Source organism: Notechis scutatus, chromosome 1 (assembly GCF_049901735.1).
Source record: "Notechis scutatus isolate UNSWTSFEM ecotype Mainland chromosome 1, rNotScu1.2, whole genome shotgun sequence".
In the NCBI taxonomy this organism is placed as follows: Eukaryota; Metazoa; Chordata; class Lepidosauria; order Squamata; family Elapidae; genus Notechis; species Notechis scutatus.
Window position 1 is genome coordinate 118,626,856 of NC_142009.1, and position 22,770 is coordinate 118,649,625.

The following is a 22,770-nucleotide window of genomic DNA, read 5'->3' on the forward strand; positions in this document are numbered from 1 at the left end:
TAGCGAATAGGTGTGAAGTGGTAGAATCCCACCCCTGTTCTCAACCTTTGGGTCACGATCCCTTTGGGAGTTGAACGACCCTTTCACAGGGGTCGGCTAAGACCACCGGAAAACACATATTTTCGATGGTCTTAGGAACCGAGCCATAATTTATGGTTGAGGGTCACCACATGAGGAACTGTATTAAAAGGTCACGGCATTAGGAAGGTTGAGAACCACTGGTATGAGTGAACCAGCCTGTCTTGAAACATTAAAGCAACCATGTCACTCAATGGAACTGCTTCAATAGCTTTCCCCAGTTGTTTCTGGATGCATGCGTGTGCATGGCTGCTTTCCCCAGGCTCATTATTGAGATGAATTTCACTACTGGCTGTATTAATCATCCCTACCTATATTGAAATCTAGTTAATAAACTAGAGATGTTAAGTCAGAATACTTATAAAAAAGAAACCTTCAGGAATAATAGTAGCAAGGTTAAAATCTATAACATCTATAACAGCATAAAATCACAGAATTGTACCTTGTTTGCATGCTGCAATTTATTAGCAAATTGATTGATTTCTTTGAAAAGCAGGGATATTGTAGAACGCTTCAGTAGGTTACATCGCCCAAACAGAACAAGGGTATGGGAAATGGAATCCTGAATCTGAAACTGAATAAAAATATCATTACATTTAATCCCATTAAAAATAGTTTTAACTAAATTGTGCAGATATATTTAAAACATTTAAAGGACACCCAAAGGACTAGTAGAGACTAAAAATGCAGGTCAAACACATTTTATTGAAATGTACTATGCATCACTATAACTATTTTGTATACTTTACAATCATTAAAAATAGATACAGTCAGAATATTATTTGATCATAAACAGCAGGCTAAATCGCTGCCTTTCATGCCAATGAACCAATTTTAGAACAATTTCCATGCAGTGAAGCTATACTAATTTACTGAATACGATTTATTTATTAGATTATTAGATTATCCTGCCTTCAGAGATCCAGGGCAGTATAGATAATGCTCCCACCTCCTATTTTTACCACGATAACTTTGTAAGGTGCTTTGTAAGAAACTAGTTCAGAGTCACTCAATATGTTTCTGTGTCTGAGGGGAGTTTAATATCTGGGTTTACCTGGTGTCAGGGAGAGTTTAAGTTCAAAGTTTATGCTGATATCTGACACGAATAAAATCAGAATGCAATAAATACTTCTATAGCTTGATTTGATGTCTTAAAACTGTAGGTGCTTGGCATGCTTATAGGGTTGACTACCACAATCCTCTATTAGGTCAATAGTGTGTTCAAATATATCAATTATTAATAGATAATGATTTCTGGAATGCATGTACTGGTAGTCTTTGCTTAATTACTGGTTACTTAATAACTGTTTGACATTATAACAAACTTCAAAATGTCTACTTACAATCTGTCCTCCAATTTATAACTGCTGCACACACACACACACACACACACACACACTACCATGGTTGCATAATTGCATTTTGGGCGCTTGGCAATCAAGTCACATTTACTACCAGTTCTAGCATCCCTTAGTCACATGATTATGTTTTATTATATTCCTTGCCATTGTTTGGCAAAAACACCCATTAGATTTGATTAATGACCACTTGGTTTGCTTTATGACCATTGTAAAAATGGTTCTAATATTACACCTGGGCAGGTAGTGACCCGTTAAACAACCATAATGACCAATATTCCAGACTACCTGCAAAACCCAGTACCAATGCACACAGAAGTGCAATCTTTTTCTCCCTCCACCCAAGACAAAAAAATAAATTCAAAGTGATATTTTCAAATTTTGTTCAATCTATATATGATGCTCCTAACAAAATAAGGCCAAGGGACATTGTAAGAATTGCAAGATTAGTACCTTCTAAATAATTGCAGACCACTTATATGTATAATGATAAGAACTGAAATTTTAATAAATTTATTTTCTTCACTAAACTAGAATTATCAAATTATAGGATATTCACTTTCAGGGAGTCATCAAAACCCTTTCATAGCTCAGTCCAACAAATTGTTGACCAATCAAGCCATACATTCTGATGCAAGGATTTCAGAGCTATACAAAATAGGAAAGTTCAGTTCCTGCAGGCCTTGAGTTTGATACCTCTGAGCTAGAACATCCATTAAATATACTTTCCCCCCAATTAGTATTAACAAATACATTAATATTGTTGAAAATTCTATTTGCTGATTCTCAAGACTTAGTAAATTCAATAAGGCTTACTTCTAAAGCCTGCATAAGTTTGTAGGCATACAAATATTATAGCAGCAGATTCTTTTTCTTTTTCTGGACAATACATAATCATACACAGAAACTTCCCCACTCCTTTTTAAAAAAAATCAGGGATAGGTAACGTACTGCTAATTCAAAATATGTATAAACAAGAATGGACCAAAAAGTTCACACATAGTATTAACTTAGAATTTTACAAAGAATAATGCTTAATAAAATACCACTTAGCAGAAATTAAACATTAAGGATAAATCATGGTTAAAATTTTACCAATAAATCCTTTCAGTGATGCTTATAGTTAATATATGAAAAAGATCAATGAAATGTAGAAGGAAGAGATTAATTAGGGGTACAAAATATAAAAGTTAATACCCAAATTATGAAATGAGGCATGAAGAGAATTTGAGTGATTAATTCAGCAAATCCTACGACCATGATATATTGCCATTTTTATATCAGTAAGCTAACTAGCAAAGGACTACTGACAACTGCATACATTCTTCCATCTGGATTAATGTTCACTCACTTGACAAATCTTACCTGGACTGATTATGTTAATATATTTACATTCAGTCCCTTGGGCATTTTTTAAGAATATGCTTAGGTTACAAACATTACTGTTTCCAGAAGAGGGGTTTTCTATTATACGAAATAAGTATCTGAAATAATATCCTGAGTACATTTTTTAATGCTGAATTTGATTGTTCTATTTTTCAAAACAACTTTAGGTCTCTCCATATAATCACATCATGATATCTGACAGTTTGAGGCAATAGATAAAGTGCCATTATAATTTCACATTTCTGATAGTTGAAATTTCAACACTGATGAAAGCAAACTTTCAGCTGAAGGCAACAAATTGACAGTTTAAGCATATGGAGCATTATCAAACATTATTTGACTTTCCCAGTATTGCTGGGAAAATATTCCTCATCCTAGGCAACAAGAAAGGACCAAACTTAGAGGACAGAGACTGTTCACAAGCTACTGGCTTTCATACAAAACAACACAGCATGTAGCTACTGGACTTTGAAATTTTACCATACATTATGCCTGCAGTATTCTTCCTACATTATATGTAATCTACAAAAGGGTTAATCACATATTCCTTTTCCTCTGCTGTTGACTTACAATTTCTATGATTCTAGATATTGGCCATATTGATAAGAGTGGTGGTAACTGAAATATAACTTCCACCCACTTCTCCTAAAAATACAATAAAGTAATTCTTTGTTTCTGCAACACAAAGATATAAAAGGCTGTATAATCTTAATTAGAATGAATATGATTAATACTCAATTATATAGAGAGCAATTGCCTGTTAACACAAGTAAGAGGAATTTGATTAAATTAACATATTTTCTAGATTAAGTCAGCAAAGCCTAAAAGCATAACCAGAAATATTCCACTAGTCTGCATTTTCATACCGTGTCAAAGACACGTCCTTGTTAACTACATTGGGTTTTCTTCGCAGAAATATTGTTCTCACGGTTATCACTCTTCAATACAAGGAGCAATGCTATTTAAATAGATATTGAAACAAGATCTTCAACATTAAGTTAAATCATATTTAACTTCTAATGTTCTATAAATCAATAACTTTAACTACTTTCCAGTTTCATAAAATACAGGAAGAAAGAATCACCATGTCCTTTTCTTTTAAACTGGGAAGAAAATGAGACATATCTTTTCAATATTAAGCACTACACCAGATCATGACAGAGATGAGAAATATAGTGAAAAAACATGGAGAAAAGTATACAGTAATCATTTCAAAGTTTACTGGTGTAAATAAGTTATTTTTTACTATATTTATTTAGTGGATGTACTCCTAAATAAATATTCCTAAACCTATTTATATTTAAATTCCAGGAATCATGACCTTAATCAAACAAGATTTCTCTGGTTTCTTTTCTCTAGCGCAAATGAAGTAGGAAAAAATAAAAGGTTAATGCAACTTTCAGCAACCCCAATGCCCCCCATCAAATTCTGATGTTTTACTGCTTTTATCCCTAGCCAACAGATTAAAGGAAATCTAGTCTGCTGCGCTAGTGGCTCCAAAGCAGTTAAAGAATATTATTGACTTTCAAAAATACTCAAGAGATATTTTTACAATGACTTACCAGATACAATTCAGCCATATTTTGTTTTTCAATCCCACAAGTTATTGCTAGTATATGATTCCAAGGGAATATGTAACATTTGGGGCTTTTAATTTCAGCGCTTTACCAAGGAGGTAAACTCCTTCATATTCAGGTTAGTACTACACAATTTGCTTTACTAACCACAACAACATATTCATTTATAACCATGATGCAGAAACTGATTACAAACCAGATTAAGAAGATATATGCTTGAAGTGTAAGGGACTTCAAGTAAAGTCACTTGTCAAGTGGTAAGTTCTATTATATTCTAAATTTTATTGAGAAAATACTGATCTGCAACTTCAGATTGAAATGGCACTATTAGAATCATCCAACTCATTGGTGATTATCTTCATTTTCATAAACTGAAACATATATGGGTGTCTCTAGCTACATATTTACAAGAAAAAAAAGACATTAACACATAGTCATTAACATTTTCATGTACTGTAGTTTTATATAATATTTCATAGGACTCAGCCTGGTGCTCGGAGTATAAATGATTCTAAACACCAATGGCCATCAGGTGCTTTAAGTATCCAGTCTACCAGACATAAACATATACTCACACCCAGAGGAACCTGTAGAAAGATGGGAAACCTTTAGGAAGCCTTTTATTTCATAGAATATTCTAGGTCCCAAAATACCTAGAAGCTTCTATAAACTTTCTTAGGGGAAAAAAAGAATGGAGTGGCTACAATCCAATGGCTGTTTGAAACTGTACTCACTGCCCAGAAAAGGGGCAAAAGTAAACAGACCTAGGAGTCTTCTGCAACAGGAAGAGCTAAAAATACAGTAGTAGTTGTTGTAGTAATGATAATAACAACAACAGGCACCTTGAATGCAATTCCAAAATAGACCCCTTGGGTGCAATCCCAAAACTGGAGGACCCTTGAAACACCATTGGCATTGACAAATTCGCCATCAGTCAATTGCAAAAGGCGGGAAGGACTCGACAGGTAGACAAAAATGCCAAACCCAGTCTGAACATCTAGCTGACTGTGCAATGAACAACAATAATAATTTTCAATTATTTGAAAATTGTATTTAAAATCAAATAGCTGCCTGGAACATCACTCTTTTGTACCTGTTTATATTCTCTGAGGTGGTCATTTTATGAATAGGTAAATCTCTGCAGAAGCCATTTTGCAAGATTCCTCACTATAAATTCACAAAAATTAAGTTTACCTATAAGCCTTGAAACATTTGATAACAAATACTGTTGCCACCTAACTGAACAAAAGTACATTATTTTAAATACACATAGGAAGTAGATTCCAAGCTATATCAAATCTAACTTCTTCACAAAATAAAGTTTGAGTCTAAGAAGATAGTTATCGGAAACAAAGAATGACTGAAATAAACCAATTTTACAGTGACAATCTGTACTTGTTTTTAAATTATACTCCTAGTATAAATTACATATTCCTGATCATATTTGCCTCTAAAAACTACTGCTATTTATAAATAATTCATTTTAAAATTTATTATTCTGAATGTATTAAGAGGTCTCTTGATAGAAGTGATCTGAAATTGAAAACATTAATCAAATTGTGACTTTTGAAGAAGGCAATTTAAGAGTACTACTATTGTCCGTATTTTTACTATTCACCAGTCTATAAAAATGTTCTGTATAGTTATGCAACTTGTTTCTCCATTTCCTTTATTTAAGGTGCCACAACAGGAATCTAATCTATAATTTTTTGAATCAAGAATACTTTGCTATCATTTCACAACCAAGGGCAAAAGTAGTTCTTTAAAGTCTCATTGCCTAAAATTAGCTGGAATGTTCTATTGTGATTTGAAGTTTATATATTATATTTTGGTCACCGACCTATAGTACTCCAAACAAAGCAAAGCCAAATCTAATTAAAGTCTTGTAAAACTTTTATGTTTGGGTAATTTTATATTCAAGATTAATAAATGTACTATAAATGTTCAATAACATACTTTTTCAAAGTTTTTTAAACATTATTAGTATCATCCCACTTAATAGGGTTTTCAGCTATTATCTAATAGTTGAAAACCATAATATTAACTATTATGAATTCAATCTGTAAATATTTAATACCAAAAAGAGCTATTTTCTGGAACTGCAAAGAAATTACTTTTGAACAATGCATTACTAAAGGTAATTATTCTACTTAAACTATAATCAGGAAAGTCTGGGAAAACCTATAAAAACCTATACCTTGGATATTTCCCAGATTTTCACTATGTTTCAACACATCTCTCAAATTATAAAATATTTTTAAATGCTGACATTCACTGAAATTCTGGTCTTATCAGAAAGTAGAACCACCTGGATATATTATCACTCCTTGAGCTCATTTAGTAGGAAAGACCTGGATTCTCTTGCACTATGAAATATTTGAATTTAGATGACACAGGCTAATCTTCAAAATGTATGTATAATATTTATGGAATACTTCTTGAGCATAACCAGACTATAAGTTGCTAGCATGTTCACTGAATTTGTTGCAAGTTTCATCTAAAACTATCAAAAAGCATGTGAGCATGTAACACGAGCATTTCTTTATTATGAAAGATAACTTTTACAAGCAGAACAAATGAACTAGACTATGCTGCATAGTTAGCAAACTTTCAATAAGGTATACATTTTGCCCAGATGGAATCTGTCCATGAATGAATCCATGAATCCAGTTGCACAAGCTCCACAAATCCCTATGTAAGCAGCAAAATTTGTTCCTGTGCAGCTTTGTAATGCAACCTAGTGAGATGGGTTGCCTAGGGAGGCAATTCCTAGTGAGGAAGAGCTTGACAACTTGCAATTATAACAAGCTGACAGTAATCATTTTTAAACTTCAGATTTACATTCAACTCCCAGGACATTTTAAGGTTATCTGTTCCAGAGACAATGCTAGATTAGTTGGACCAAAGTTATGACTTAACAAGAAAAAGTTTCTTCAGCCTGGTTTTGTCAATAGACTCTATGCACTATAAATATAGACTGCCCATTAAACAGTAGATGTAAAATGTTGATATGCCTGATTCAGACATATATGGGTTGTGTACTATTTACAAACTCATTGCCTTCTATGCTCTCATTCATGCAGAGGGTTGAAAGCTCAGAATTTCCAGCAATATAAAATGTTTAATGTCACATAAATAAACATTATACAACCGAATGGTCATTATTCTTGCAAACTTAGAAATACAGTAATTCCTGGAATGTATTTTACTTACTCTGTTGAGATAGCTGCTGTTTAAAATAATTTGTACAAGTCTTTCCACAGAGTCTTCCAACTTTTTAAAACACCTTCCCAATATCCAACAAGAAAAATCAGCATCGTTTAATAATTTAGCTATAACAAAAACAGCCTGAGCCATAAAATCTGGAAAGGGTTGTTCAGGAAGGTTATATGACGTAACCAGACCATCAAGTAACTGGGAAAAAGAATTGGATACCACGGAGCAATCCCTTCCAAGTTTCATCAAATCTATTTTTGCAGTATTGGACTCTGCCAGGTTTCTTAGTTCAATGAAATGTTGTAGGAACTGCATGTGCAGCATCACAGATTGATTCTTGCTGGAAGCCAATGTGGGAAGTACATTTGACAAAAGAGAAGGGCCCAAACTGTTGAAATCCTGTCCCCTGAGGCTTAAACTAGGCAGGTTTTCTGTACAATCACTTGAGATATCACACCCAGAGTCTTCAAAAAGGTCACTGCACTCTGTTGCATTAGAACCTGCCACAGATTGGCCTGTAAGTGGCAGAATCCCTGAAAGACAAGAAGAAAACTAGACACTCAGTATATTATAATGGATGGAGAACAGGACTAAAGGAAGAGACCTGAGGGGGGAGTCAAAATTTCCTAAAGGTATTACACTAGGCTTCAAAAGCTCCTGTCACTTCCATTATTGTCAATCAATGCCACTGAACAATTAAAAAAATCATAATAAAGGCTTCATCTAGTAGTCATAGTATCATTTACGTAGAGAAAATGACTGCTTTGTCTGCAAGTCTCATCTATGTCTAACAAAGGTATAGCCATTTTATGTATTTTTCCATTAATGGAATAACATGTAAGCCTCTCTATTGCTGACGAATATGGTGAAGTCAACAAATAGGCTCTTGTGGAATATGGCCCGTGTCTTAGTCCCTGCTCTTAATCCTATCTCTCAGTCAACACACCTTCAGAGCACCCTGCTTTTGGGTGTTGCTGTTGAAACTATCCTTATTTGTGATCTGATCACAGATAAAGAGGAACCACCTGGTCTGTATTATTACCAAAACCTGGCTGGTTTTTAGGGCAGTTGTGTGAATTCAAAGATGTGGAGAAGGGCAGGGAAAAACTTGAGCTGTTTAATTTAATTGATATAATCATATGTTTAATAGTAACCATTTTCTATTACATAAAAAATAAAATTCTGTAGCCACTTTTTGGAAAAACTCTGGAGAGCACATTCAAGGCTTCAGGAGTCCACACAGACTGTGATCCTCAAATCTAGAGGACTTTGTAGCCTGTCACTGCCCAAAGAGGCAGTGAAGCCAGCAAGAGATTTGGGCCTCAGTCTTCCATGCTGGCTAACTGTCTATTCCGCTTTACTTCACTTTAAGCTCAAATATTAATGGCAAGGCAATTCATAATTTCCCATATATATGAATAACACTCTTACTTTTAAAGAGATAATTACTAGAAATACATTTGAAACTTACTGTTTTTTACACCGATTCCAGAAAAACATTTATTCAAAAGAAGCTGTTGCCTTAAGTGAAGAACTTCCATTTCTAATGCTTCAACTCTCATTTTCCATTTGGAACCCTGTTCAGATACTGTATTGGCCAGGTGCACTGCATATTCTTTGCTACTTTTATCTGGTGGCTTGGAGCGGATAATTGCTAAAGCCAGTGCCAACTGCAATGTTTTGAAATACCATGTTGCATCTTCTTTATCTTTTATGTCTGTTAGAATGAAAGCAAAGCCATATTAGGTATTTCTCCCCAATTAAAAAGTTGCTTTATGTTTTATTTATTCAATGATCTAAAGGAAATATTCTAGCTTTGCAAGGCTTATATTAATCAAAAGATTCAACCATCTAAGACAAGTAAAATTAAATATTTACAAATTGCAATGACATGTTGTCAAAAACAAATTGTAGTTTCAATGTTTGAAAACAAGAATATCAAAGGACTCTTATACTATGCTAACATATAAGGACATGGTTTGTCAAACTTTAGTTATCTATGTATATTTGTAAGTGTGCCAATGCAGTTAAAATTCAGGAGTTATGTCCTATTCCTTTTACACAGTGGCTGGAACATAAAATGGCCTTATCAATAATTTGAGGTAGAACTTCCCTCTATGTTAAACTCCTTTGAGGCTTAATCTGAAGAAGACCAATCTAGGAGTTCCCCTAAAGCAGGGGTTCCCAACCTGGGGTGCTTGCACCCCCTGGGGGTGCGAGACGATATTCCAGGGGGTGCAAGAAAAGTCCAGGTAAATAATAGGATATTGGCTATATGTTGGCATTTTTATTTATTATGCAATGGATTAACTTTGTTTTCATTTTAGAGTTAAGTATTGTTATTTAGTGGCCGTCACATACATAGCTGAAAAGATCCAATCCTACCATATATTTAACTCGTTCAGTAGTTCCTAAAGTCTAAATTTCAGGGGGTGCGAGGTTCGAGTGAAATTTCTTTAGGGGTGCGGGGCGAAAAAAAGGTTGGGAACCACTGCTCTAAAGGTTGATATTCAACTCTGTCTCAAACACTGGAGATTCAAATTTTTCAAATGCTGATCTTGTATTCACAACTTTGTCTTTTTACTAACCACCCATAGCAGCTTTTATGTGTGTGTGTGTGTGTGTATGTATACACACACACACACACACACACACACATATAAATTTCTCAGATGGCTGAGTCGAGACCATGTGTAGGGGATATTCCTGACATGCATCCACAGCATCAGCCTTACATTAAAAACAAGTGAATCGGGTCTGACCTTGGCTAGTTCTTGAACCAAGAAATTCCAGACGGGTAAGTAGATTGAGAAGTTTAAAAACACTGAACTGTGAAGCCTAACAAGAGAATCTTTGTGCTTTACCTGATGTGAAGCCACTGATTCAGGTAGTGGTTGTAGAAACAGCTGAATCCACAGTCATTCCAGATTCTTTCTCTTTAAACAGATTTCAGTTGAAAGATGATGTCTAGACACTAATCTCGATTAATAATCAATGAGCAAAAGTTGCCTTTTCTGAGAGCTCTTCCATACCCAACCCAGCACCCAATTCTCTGTTGCTAATGTTTCTCTCTAAAGACCTATAATTTGGGGGGACTTCCAACCAAGTTTGGATTTCAACTATCTCTATAAATGAACAGCATTACAAATAATATATAATAGGGCTATGCGTGTTATGAAGATAATTTGGACAAATTGCTTTGGATCTCATGTGAGCACAGCATCTCTCATTTATTTACAATTTTTCCCAAGTCTGAAAGCAGATCCCTTTGCTTTCAGAGCTCTATTATAGATTACTTTAATGATTCTATTCGTTAGAAGCGTACAACCCTTCTCAGGGTCAAGTAGAAGCCTGAAAAAAGATTTTAGTGCTTTAATTTACAGCAAAGATACTGTATTCACGTGAGATTTAAACCACTTCTGAGTAATTTTCAAAACACAAAGCTTTATTAGCTACTATATACATTACAAAATAAGTACTTTATGAACAACTGCTTGAAATAAATTATACTACATAATGAATATTATTGTATATTTATAATTACTTGAGTTCTGTTGGCTTTTAACAAATAAACTACAACATTTCCTTGAAAAGATGTCATTTAAGTCCTAAAAAATAATGTTTGTACTGGAGTATGTTTAATGCAGGACAGTAAATTTGCAAGCAACTGTACTCATAGAGTACTAGAGACAAAGTGAGTACTAGAGACAAATTAATTGCCTGAATCAGGCTTTTATTTAAAGGAATATTTAATATGTCTGAGAGATATTAATTCTCTCTTAATGAAAAAGGAACTCTATGAAAATGAGACAAAGTAAAGAAGCTTGACACTAGACCAGATAAGATTTGTGTTTCAGTTTATCACTGTCTGCTCTTTTGTTTTGGGGGTTGATTTAAATGCAGGATTGTCTTCCTTTTGGGTGAATACAATCATTTTACAAAAATGCTAATTTCCATATTCCCCTATAAAAAAAGGTAAAGATTTCCTCTGTCTAGTTGTGTCCAAATCTAGGAGGCAGTGCTCATCTCCATTTCCAGCTGAGGGAACCAGCATGTCCTACACTTCCATGGTCATGTGGCCAGCATGACTATACCCTGAGGCACACGGAACACTGTTACCTTCCCACCAAAGTGGTATCTATTTATCTACTTGCATTTGAATGCTTTCAAACTGCTAGGTTGGCCAGAATTTAGCAATCCATTAATTTAGATGCTTTTAGTGCTTTCCAATCTTGTACAGTTAACCAAAGAGAAAAAAACTAGCCGTCTATCATAGCTGGGGAAAAAAATTACCTAATTGTATGAATTTTCTAGACCAAAAAAGGAAAAGAACTTTAATCAAGCCAGAACATGATGAAGAGTTGGGAAAGTTAGAAATATTCTTTGACTTTTTTAATACAAACTGAAAATTCCTCTCTCAAAGTATTTCACTTCATATTAAAGGATTGGATCATTAAGAATTCTAAAACCACAAAAGTAAAAAATGTGCTTACAATTTTGAAGCCAACCCACACTTTTTGTGAAATCCTATTTCATACCTCTAGGGACCAGAAAAAAATATATGTCAATCCTATCTTAAAATATAAGGGCACATTCAGACTAACAGTTTAACAGGCTTTCTTCCAGCCATGAGACTGCATATTATAAGTCAGTATAAATCTCCATCAACAGCTATTTCTCCTTTGCTTTGGTAAATTGAGAGATAGAAGGTGCTGGCCTAACAGTTTTCTGAGAGGCAAGTTAATGTGCAGTGGTTTGTGGATTTCATGCAGGAAATAAGGACATTTGCCAATAAGTCTCCCTAACATGAGACATAGGGAGAAGAGGTAAGGTCTGATCTATGGCTAGACTATTGCCTTGGGTTTATGTCAACTCATAAAATATTTCTATGGTCTTTTTAGAGTTGCCAACAGAAAGGGAGGGGGGAGTAATGCAGCAGTTTGCAAACTGAAACAGCATTCCATAAATGCTTTCAAAGATAGTAACTAGGTGACTGAAGTTTCTGCCACACAAAATTGTAACTGGAAAGCATGATTGATGACTGTTGGCTATGGATGTGTCCCAATGGAGAATATGAATTACGATAGAGCCAGGGGGTGGGGGAAAACCAGGGTCAAGGGTGACAATGAATTATGTGTCTCAGAGTGGGCTACACACAGGCAGTATGGACAGTTTAACTCCCAATAAATCCTTTTTAAGTTTTGGAAGTTTGGCTCAAGAATCATGATTTAAATGGGAGTAACTGCCGGAATCCTGACAATTTAGCCATTAGTTTAGTACTTGATCCAGGGGGTGAATGGGAGTTTTCCACCTATCCTGCTGTACTCAAAAATCCTTATATATCCCACGGATGATTTGTGGATTATTCTTTTCATCCTTCTAACTCATCTGTCTCTTATTTGCTTGTCTGTCTTTCAAGTTGTTTCTTGCTCAAATGCTCATTTTATCACTTGTACATTCACTTGTATATTCTCTCCCATTCATTCATCTTTTTCCACCACTTGTCTTTCTTTATTCATCAGTTCTCATGCTTGTTGTATTGGTTACTCGTGCACTTCTATCACTCTCTTCATTTGCCCTTTCTTGCTTTCACTTGTCTGTCTTGTGATAGAACTGTCTATCATTTTTGCTTGACATTTCTGCTCATTTTTTTAATTGCTCATCTTTCTTGTTTTTGTTTGTCTATTTCTGTTATATTCTCTTTTGTTGTCTCTAGAAACAGTTGATAGGGATGGTTGATAGACAAACAAAAGAGTTGTTCTATAAAGAGGCTTTCCCATTTTATCCAGGTACGTTCTGGCATTGTTTTTAATGTGTCTAGTAATCACACATGACAAAAGAACCATATAATGTCTGACTGCACTTGGTAAAGCATTACTCAGGCATCATGCAGACAGATGCCTGATGTCTGAATATTCCTAATATCCATGCCAAAATAGCCTCTCTTCGACTTTAGGGGAGAGTGGTTCCCACAGCAACAGAAAATGGTCTACTGGAATTGAGTAACCTGAGCTTCTAGAAGTAAAATATGGCACACTGTGTATATAGCAAGTCCTATGATGGGAAAAGATAATAAACACAATTATTAACAATTATGGAATGGATAAATGAAAAGTTTAGCAGGTGTAGCTCCAGGATGCTGATAAAGAGAAGGTCCAAATTAGGACATTTCATTCAAGAATGATTAGCAAAGAAATATTAACTCCTATTAGGGAGACATGTGGATGTGCCCTGGAGTACACAGTGCACATATTTAAGCAAATTTTGTGCATTCAGAATCAGCACTAAAGGGACCTACTTACTAGAATATCATGTTAGATACTGATTTGGGGTATCAGAAAGAACAGATTAAGAAAAAATATTGTCTTAAAAATTATAGCATGTTAGTTATATTTACCACATCTGCATACATACGAATGCAGCGTATTTAAAGCATAATCCATAATGTATTAAATGAGGACATCAATCAGTTTATATCTTGGGCTGTAGAAGCTTGAACCTTTTAAATTTTCTTAATAACTTCTGAACTAAAAAAAATAGATGTCACTTTGCTAATTTGGGTAATTTTATTAATTAAACATTTTCCTCAGATTTAAGAGACTATATATAACAATTCTTAATAGTAAAACAAAAAGATTAATGATGTATCTTCTTAGCTATAAGGTCTAAATATGTTTGCCTCAATGGTTAAGTCCTTAAAAAAGATGAATGTTCTTCCTAACACATGGTGCTTTTTTGATATTCTCTTTTGAGACCTCATTTGTTATTTCTTCTTGTTCTTTCACTTTTTGCATCTTTATAGACATGTACAATAGCAATTTCCAGAATATAGAAGCTATTACTATTCTGATAGCTATTTGAGAATGTGGGGAAAACAAGTGACTGGGAAGAATATGAATTTCAACAGAGATGCAAACAATGAGAGGATGAGAAATGAGCTAGATATATTAAAAGAGGAAGAATGTATATCAAAATCCTGTTGCACTCTTAACTTGCAATTCCATTTGTACTTAACTGACAATTAAGCAGCACTGAAATTAGTGAGATTTCTTACAAGACATTAATACAATACATTAATTTTGTACTAAAGCACTAAACGAACAAGATCACTAAAAATAACATGGTCTAAGGAGAATATTTAGATTAATTTAGGAAGTTTTACTTATGGGGCACTTTAACAAAATGTTCAGAAAGCTCCCAGATATAAAACGTTGTGTTCTGTATCCCCTCCCTTAAATAAAATAATGACAGCATCTATGTTAATGGTTCTTAGAGTTCACCCCTTTTACCATACTCCAATAATATTATTACCTTACTTCCCCAAAAAAGACAGACACTGTTGTTTTTAACAAGTTTTTAACATGACAGTCCCAAACTGGATCTTGGATTCATAAACAAGCAATTACAAGCTGCTCCATTATAGTTATAGCAATAGCATCTAAACTTATATATCACTTCACATATTGCCCCCAACAATCTGGGTCTTCGTTTTACCAACCTCAGAGGGATGGAAGGCTGAGTTGGCAGTTGGCAGTCAACAGAAGTAGCCTGCAGTACTGCATTCTAACCACTGCGCCACCACAGCTCTTATCTTTAGAATATTCCCAAATCACAATCAGCTTAAGAACCACTAATCCATGTTATGCCACAGCTGCATAGAAATGACTAGCACTAGTTGATCTTACTATTTTATTTTCGCTAAGATTAATTTTAAATAAAAAAATTAGAATGGATACCAGTTTTCATTTATTGCTTCCAACAATATATTTGAAGCTATTTCTGCACATGCCAGGATCTAAGAATTTAATCTTGCCACACGGTAGGTAGGTAACCTAATGCCATTTCAGCCAAGAATTGTTGTATTGAGTTTACCCACATAATCTTAAACTCAAGAGGAAAGGACTTCAAAGGGCAGCTTTCAAATGGCTTTTCAAATCTTACCCTTCTGCTTATCTGGATGATTAGCTTCGTGTCCCTTGAAAGATAACCTATATCCAATTTTTATGTAAAGTGGAGGAGTGTTACTATAGATTTAAATGTATACAAGATCAAGAAAGCACATAAAATTCAAGAAACTCAATAAAAGTAAAAGAAAATAATGATAAATTCCTGTGGGTTATATGTCTGTGTGGAAAGATGGAGGGGAGTGGGAGGAAAAAGAATGGCCCCTCTTTTCTTAAGGCTCAGTGAGCACACCACAATGCCAGTGGTGAATTAGTAGAAAGACACAAAGGCATAGCCTATATGTTATTAAATACAGAAGTTACTAAGTGTAACAAAAGGCAATGAAAGGGAAATCAGGTTCTTTGTCAGCATTCATGACACAATACCCAACCACATTATGTACAACGATGAACACAGACTGTAGAGATACCGTAGCTACAAATCCATTGCTGGAACTGGAGAAATGTAACATTTTGCACAATTGAAATATAATCTTGACAGAAAAATAAAGCGTACTTATGACACATAGCTACTTGAAATGTAACTGTTCTTTATTCTAGATTGGCAAATATTGGTAATGTTCCTGATTAGAACTACATGCAGAAGAAAGAGTGATATGAAGAATTGTGACTAAAAATGTATTATTTCCTTTCCTTTGTGGTTTTCTTTGTGGAAAATAGGCTTATGCTACATGCTATGATAGATGGTGACCAACTTTTATTAGCTCAAGGGCTGCATCAGGCCTTGGGTGGCAAAGAAGGGCCATATACCAAAAGTTAAATAGGGCCAGGTTCCAATTTTGCACAGGGAATTTTGGATTTGTCAAAAGGTGAAATAGGTATCTTGCGTCACTGCAAACATAATGGCATAATTTTGTTCCCTAAAATATGCAAACTCTGGGAACTGGAAAATAGTTGTGGCCTTCTATATTAATCATATTAAGCTGTTAAGAGAGCAAGAATTTTAAGAATAAAAGTATATTCTGAAAACTGAATTAACTTTTAGTTACAACAGGTTGTACCCATGGAGAATTGTAGTCTTGCTATATTTTTTTCTCTTTGAAAAGAATGCTGTAAGTTGCTGACATAACTATGACAAGAGAAAATCACTCCCACTCATTAGGGCTCCACAGCCAAAGTAATCAGTAGCAGGAATTGTCCTTTCTTTGGCAAGAGAAAAACTCACATAATCTATTAACTTATGCTATTTATTTTTTCAAAAACCAGTCTTCTGGTTTCAAGAGAAGTCATAGTATTTTTAGGCACTGGTAGGGATGCAACAGAAAATACAGGGTAGATAGAACACTCATAGAATTTTTCTTCTCAAAAATTACAATTTAGAGCCATGTTGATGCAGTGATTAAGGCATCAGGCTAGAAACTGGAAGATTATGAATTCTAGTCCTGCCTCAAACACAAAGGCAGCTGGGTGATCTTGGGTCAGTCTGTCTCTCCCAGCCCTAGAAAGGAAAGAATGGCAAACCACTTCTGAAATCTTTCCAAGAAAACTGCAGGAACTTGTCTAGGCCATCGCTAGAAGTTAACATTATCAAATGTACCAAAAAAGTTACAATTCAGCAAATAATTTTAAAGCTTTAATTGATAAGCTTCATGATACTGTACTTAAAATATGTAAGATTGCTATCGGGTATTTTCCCATATCTAGTTGTGCTTTTAAAGTTGTAGCAACGTTTCAGCAGAATCTCGCTATCAAAGCTGAATACCATACATATACCCAAAACTTAAGAAAACATATAGATAGATAGATAGATAGATAGATAGATAGATAGATAGATAGATCTTGAACTTTCAACCTATTAACCTCACTTCCCAATCTCATTTCCTTGTTCGAAAAATAAGCCCCTTCAGTGCTGTCTCATGAGAATATTTAATAGCATCTAGATTTAGTGAACAGTAACTCTGAACTTCAATAATAAAGCAGTTGGTAAATTAATAAGAGCACAGGGAGTCCATTTCATCATAACCTTACAAGGAGCATATATGATATGCTTCCTACATCCAGGTTTGATTTCCAAACACAAATCAATATTAAAATGTTAGCATAAATGTGAGCTTATTTATAAACTAAAAGTCATTTGTATTACTGACAACCAGCTATTGTACTTTTACCAAAATCAAGTTTCCAATAGGTGGTTTTTAATTATGAAAATTTCAGAGATAATACTCAATCCAGGTAGGGTTTTTAACAAAGGGCAAAGCTCTGAAAAGTATACTTCTATTCCAGGATTCTAAACCAAATGAGGACATCATTCAGGTTAAAAGGAAAAGGTGTCTTGCATTCAAGAGATAATTTTATATATTTTGGTCTTTGGAGAAACACCATTCCTCTGGCTAAGAAAAAGGAGAATGCTTCATTTAAACTTGTGTTTATCATTTTGTAAGCATGAAGTAAATATTGCAATACATCTAAAACTGTTCCACCAATTAATGGTGAGGTTTTTTTTTAGTTGATTAATTTTATTATATAATCTGACTGATCAATTGGATGTCACCATCGTTGAAATCATGTTTTTTTGAACTTGATGGACTTCCTAACATATGGCCAAATCTTTAAAAAAACAAAGCTAGCAGTCTCTTCAAGAAACAGCCTTGCTGGACTTCCGGTTTGTCGGCTTCGTGAGCGGCAGGGATTCGCGATACTGCGCGATCCCTGCTGCGCTAGCCGTTTTGGTGCTCTGATCCGGACGGGTTCAGAGCTAAGGCTGCCTGCAGGGGCGGCTGAAGATAGGGGATCCGGAGAGGGGTTTGGGGTGTTGCAGACCCTCCCCGGCCGGCAGAACCCCTTTTCCCAAGACGGTGCAGCGGCGGTCTGTAATGGCCGCCACAAAGAAGCCGGCAGCTGGGTAAGAATGCGCAGGAGGAAGAGGAGAAAGCCTTTTGAGAGTGAAAGTTTTCTTGGTTGACCCAGGACTCTAAGACATATTTAACACCATTCCTGGAAATTATGGCTTTTTGAATGTTCTTTCCAGAAGAGGAAAAAAAGCGGCAATTTTGAGGTGCTGAAAGGAAAGTTTACTCTCCTTCCCTGGAATCAACAAGTGGATACTGAGAAACCTGTCTTTTTCAGGTAAAAACCAGCTTTATGTGATAAGTGGGAAGGAGAGGACAAAAATATATTTATATGTTAAGATTTTGTTGGAGGAGATGCCTTAAGGATTTGAAGACTGAAATATATTCTAATAAGGCTTTAAGATACAGATTTGGACTTTCTTTTTTTTGATTGATACTACCCCAGGAAGAGAAAGTGAGAACTTTGTCTTGGCTTGGATTGATTGAGGACTTTGGGATTGTTTTATTTTTTGAAATATCTTGGTTGGTGCAAGAAGAAAGAGGGGAAAAAAGAAAAGAAAAGATTTATAATGGCTTTTTTGCTGAGGAACTGAGAAAAAATATGAGCAAACAAAAACAGATGGCAAAGATGGTGTGAAAGAAGCCTTCCTTTTTTAGAAATGGCGCTTGCTAACTATCAACAAACACTACAACAGATGGAGGAGGAGGAGGAGGAGGAGGAGGAGGAGGAGGAGGAGGAGGAGGAGGAGGAAGAAGAAGAAGAAGAAGAAGAAAGAAGAAGAAGAAGAAGAAGAAGAAGAAGAAGAAGAAGAAGAAGAAGAAGAAGAAGAAGAAGAAGAAGAAGAAGAAGCCATCTTTAATGAATTTCAAAATTTAACTAAGAAGGAAGGAAGAAAGAAAGGAAGGAAAATGAAGGACTTAAGATTTAAAAAACACTCAAGAAAGAGAAAAATAAGGTGCAAAATCAATATAATGATAGTAAACAAAAGAAAAAAGGAACACAACAGAGAAGGGAAGCCAGTAAGGCAGAGGCTAGGAGAAGGGGGGTAGAAAGGTCTGCTGGGGGAAGAAAGAAAGGGAAAAGGTGGAGAAAAGCCACAAAGTTTTGAAATTAGATGGGAAAAGAGGAATCTTTTTAGGGACAAAGGGTAAAGTACAATTTCTTTAAAAAAGATTTTGCAAGGTACATAAGATGGTATTGTAGCATTTGTATCAGAAATAGAAAATTAGAATGGTTTAAGAGTTAATAAGAGATTAAACTGTTGAAATGTTTAGTAATGATTGATTTTAAAATTTAATAAAATATTAAAGGGAATGTTTAGAATATTGAGTTTTAATTAAAGAGTTTAATATGACTATGGTATTGATGTTATTATAAAATTATTATTGTAGCATTTGTCTTTGGAAAAGGCAATGGGAATGTTATAAGATTCAATATTTAGATCTATTATTTAACTATGTATTTAATCATTTTGGATTTGTTATTTCTCTTTTATTTAAAATAAAAAATTAGTAGATAGAATGTACCAAGCAGAATCAGATTGGGTATTAGGTGTTATTTTAAATGTTAATCTAATTAATTTAGGGGAAGATAGAAAGGCATCATACTCTGATTAGTGATTTCAGGAGAAATTCTTTTTTTTTATTATAAGGAATGAGACAGGGGGATAATAAAGAATGGACAAAAGATACAAATATAATGACTCAAATTAAGATGGATTAAATAAGATAGAATTAAGAAGAGTGAAATGTGTGGAGAAGCTAATATAGAAGACATAGAATGGTAAATAAAATAGGTAATGACATGTAAGATGAGCATGAATATAATTGAAGTCCATGTAGAGAGAGGTACCTGGGGCCAAGTTACTTTCCTAAAAGATTTTTATATGTTTGTGTGTTGTGTGTTTATGTTTCTGGGAGAATTAATAAAACCTTGCAGAAATATAGAATGAGAATAATGGTAATCAAGTCAGAAAGAAATAGATGAAATAATAATAGTGAAATTGAATAAGAGTAAAGAGAAGTAAAGAGAAATTGGATAAGAGGTATTTGTATGCTCATATGGAAATGGTTTAAAATAGAATTATATTGTATAAAATAAGGTTTTATTTGACTTGTAAAATTTACAATGGAAAAAGGTTTAAGTATGTAATGGTTAATGATGATTTGTTTGTCTTTAAAATTAATAAAATTTGTTTAAAAAAAAAAAAGAAACAGCCTTGCTGTCGAATCACAGTACAGGTAGTCCTCGACTTACAACAGTTCGCTTAGTGACCGTTTGAAGTTACAATGGCACAGAAAAAAAGTGACCTATGACCATTTTCACACTTATGACCATTGCAGCATCCCCCATGGTCACGTGATTTACATTCGGATACTTGACAAATGGTTCATATTTATGACAGTTGTGGTGTCCTGGGGTCATGTGATCCCCTTTTGCAACCTTCTGACAATCAAAGTCCATGGGGAAGCCAGATTCATTTAACAACCATGTTGCTAATTTAACCACTGCAGTGATTCATTTAACAAATGAGACAAGAAAGGTCGTAAAATGGGGCAAAACTCCCTTAACAAATTTCTCACTTAGCAACATAAATTTGGGCAAGGACTACCTGTACAGAAGAAGATTTATGCCAACCAGAAATATTGGGGGGTTCTTACTTCACCTCACACAACCTGCTACAAATATAATGTGACAAGAGGATGAACGCTCAATTCCAAGCGTTCACCCCCAACATGGCATGGCACCATGTTGAGTAAAGTGACTGATAATTGAAACAAGCCCAAGGAATTCCCTATCTTGTCCCACATTAAATCAGTCAGGACAGGATCAATCAGTGGCCTACTTCTACTAGCAGAATTAAAATTACCCAAGAAGGGAAAACCGGTTTAGACCAGAATGCTTATCTATTGCCTCAAGCCCTGCAGGACATTAATTTTTTAAAAATTGATTTTCTATTAAATACATTTCTTAAAGCTTAATAAACATCGTGTTGCCTGACTATTTAATGTGCTTAACAATATAAATTTATATTCTTAATCTCCACCCCTTTTTTTCCAACCATTGGTAAAATAGATTCCATATTTGATAATATTCTACATCTAATTTCTGTTTCATTTTCAATCTCAATCTATTCATTTCTGCACAATCTAGTATCTTCCTGACTATCTCTTCATCTCAGGATAACATAATTTAATCCAAGGCCGTCTGGTTTTCTGCCTCCTGCCTGACTGGGGAACTATTTTTCCACTTAAAAGTACGCTGGAAAGACAACAAATTCCACATAAGTTATTCTGGAATTGGGACAGTCTTGGGCACATTTCAAAGGCGCTGGGTTTCAACACGAGGCCAGGCACCTCTGCATCATTTCGTGGCAAAGGCAGCAGCAACCGGGCATACCGCTACTCGGGCTTCACATTTTTCAGCAGCCCTGCCCACTCACCTGCGGATCGTGGTCCTGCGGCCGGCAGGCTGTCTGTAGGGCCGCTGTCTTTCATCCAGGGAAAAGCCGAGGCCTCCATACCATTTCCCCAACCTTCACCCCTTGCTTATCTCGGTGGTTTGCGCGGCAGCAATCCCTCCACGCAAGGCCGAGACAAACCATGCCACCACGGAGGCCCAGGCGCCTCAGCGGAGAAAAGCGCTCGCGCGATGAGGACGCCGGAGAAAGCGGCTGGGGATGATTGGGATTGTCCCGCGCTTTGCTAAAACTCCCTGCAACTACGGCTTTTCTTTTTAAAAGGCCTCACAAAATCTGACTGAGCGCTTTCAAATGGGACGGCTTGAGGATTTATCGGCGCCTGAATTTGAGGGACAAAACGCGTCTGAGGGAAGGTGGAAAGGAGCTGGCCTCAGTAACCCTCTTTGATCTTTTGAGAGCAATAAAATCCTGTACTTCCGTCAGCCGAAAGAGCGTGCATTTATTTTTGGTGTGTGTATGTATGCGGAGTTGGGGGGGGCGGCGGTTTCCACTTGATGATAAATCTGATAACCTGCCTGGAGCAAATTTAGGCATTTAGCCTCTAGTGGATATTCATGTTTATTCCCCACAGGTGTAATGATCTTCATAATCTCGCTGGAAAGTCTGAGTAGAATACAGTTACTTTTGAGAAAATCCCATAGGTTTGTAAAGAAAGGCATGCAGCAAAGTTGGTTATCCTTAGTGAGAAACAACCTTTTGCTCGACAAAGAGGAAGTAAACCTATGTACTTTCTATCATAGTATAATTACAGCATAACAAAACAAAATTTTAAGGTGTTCAACTAATCTTGAGTTTACTTCCAACTGACTTTATCCTCCACCATGTGAGATAGGCTATTTGTTCATTGTTAGAATCATACCCACAATTTTCTTCCTGTATCTCAGACCAGTGCGTACAGTAGTTCTTACACAGTGACCCCT

General features: G+C 35.3%; 1 protein-coding gene across 1 annotated transcript in view; it reads right to left on the reverse strand.

Moving 5' to 3' along the window:
* Positions 1-21,890, reverse strand: part of MEI4 (meiotic double-stranded break formation protein 4) — a 40,372-nt gene extending 18,482 nt beyond the window's left edge. Inside the window, exons 1-4 of the mRNA XM_026665104.2 lie at positions 21,812-21,890; positions 9,087-9,332; positions 7,613-8,148; positions 521-652 (exon numbers count right to left, since the gene is read on the reverse strand). Of these exons, the coding sequence (XP_026520889.2) occupies positions 521-652; positions 7,613-8,148; positions 9,087-9,332; positions 21,812-21,890 (993 nt within the window). The remainder of the gene's footprint in view (positions 1-520; positions 653-7,612; positions 8,149-9,086; positions 9,333-21,811) is intronic.
* Between the last annotated feature and the right edge of the window lie 880 nt (positions 21,891-22,770).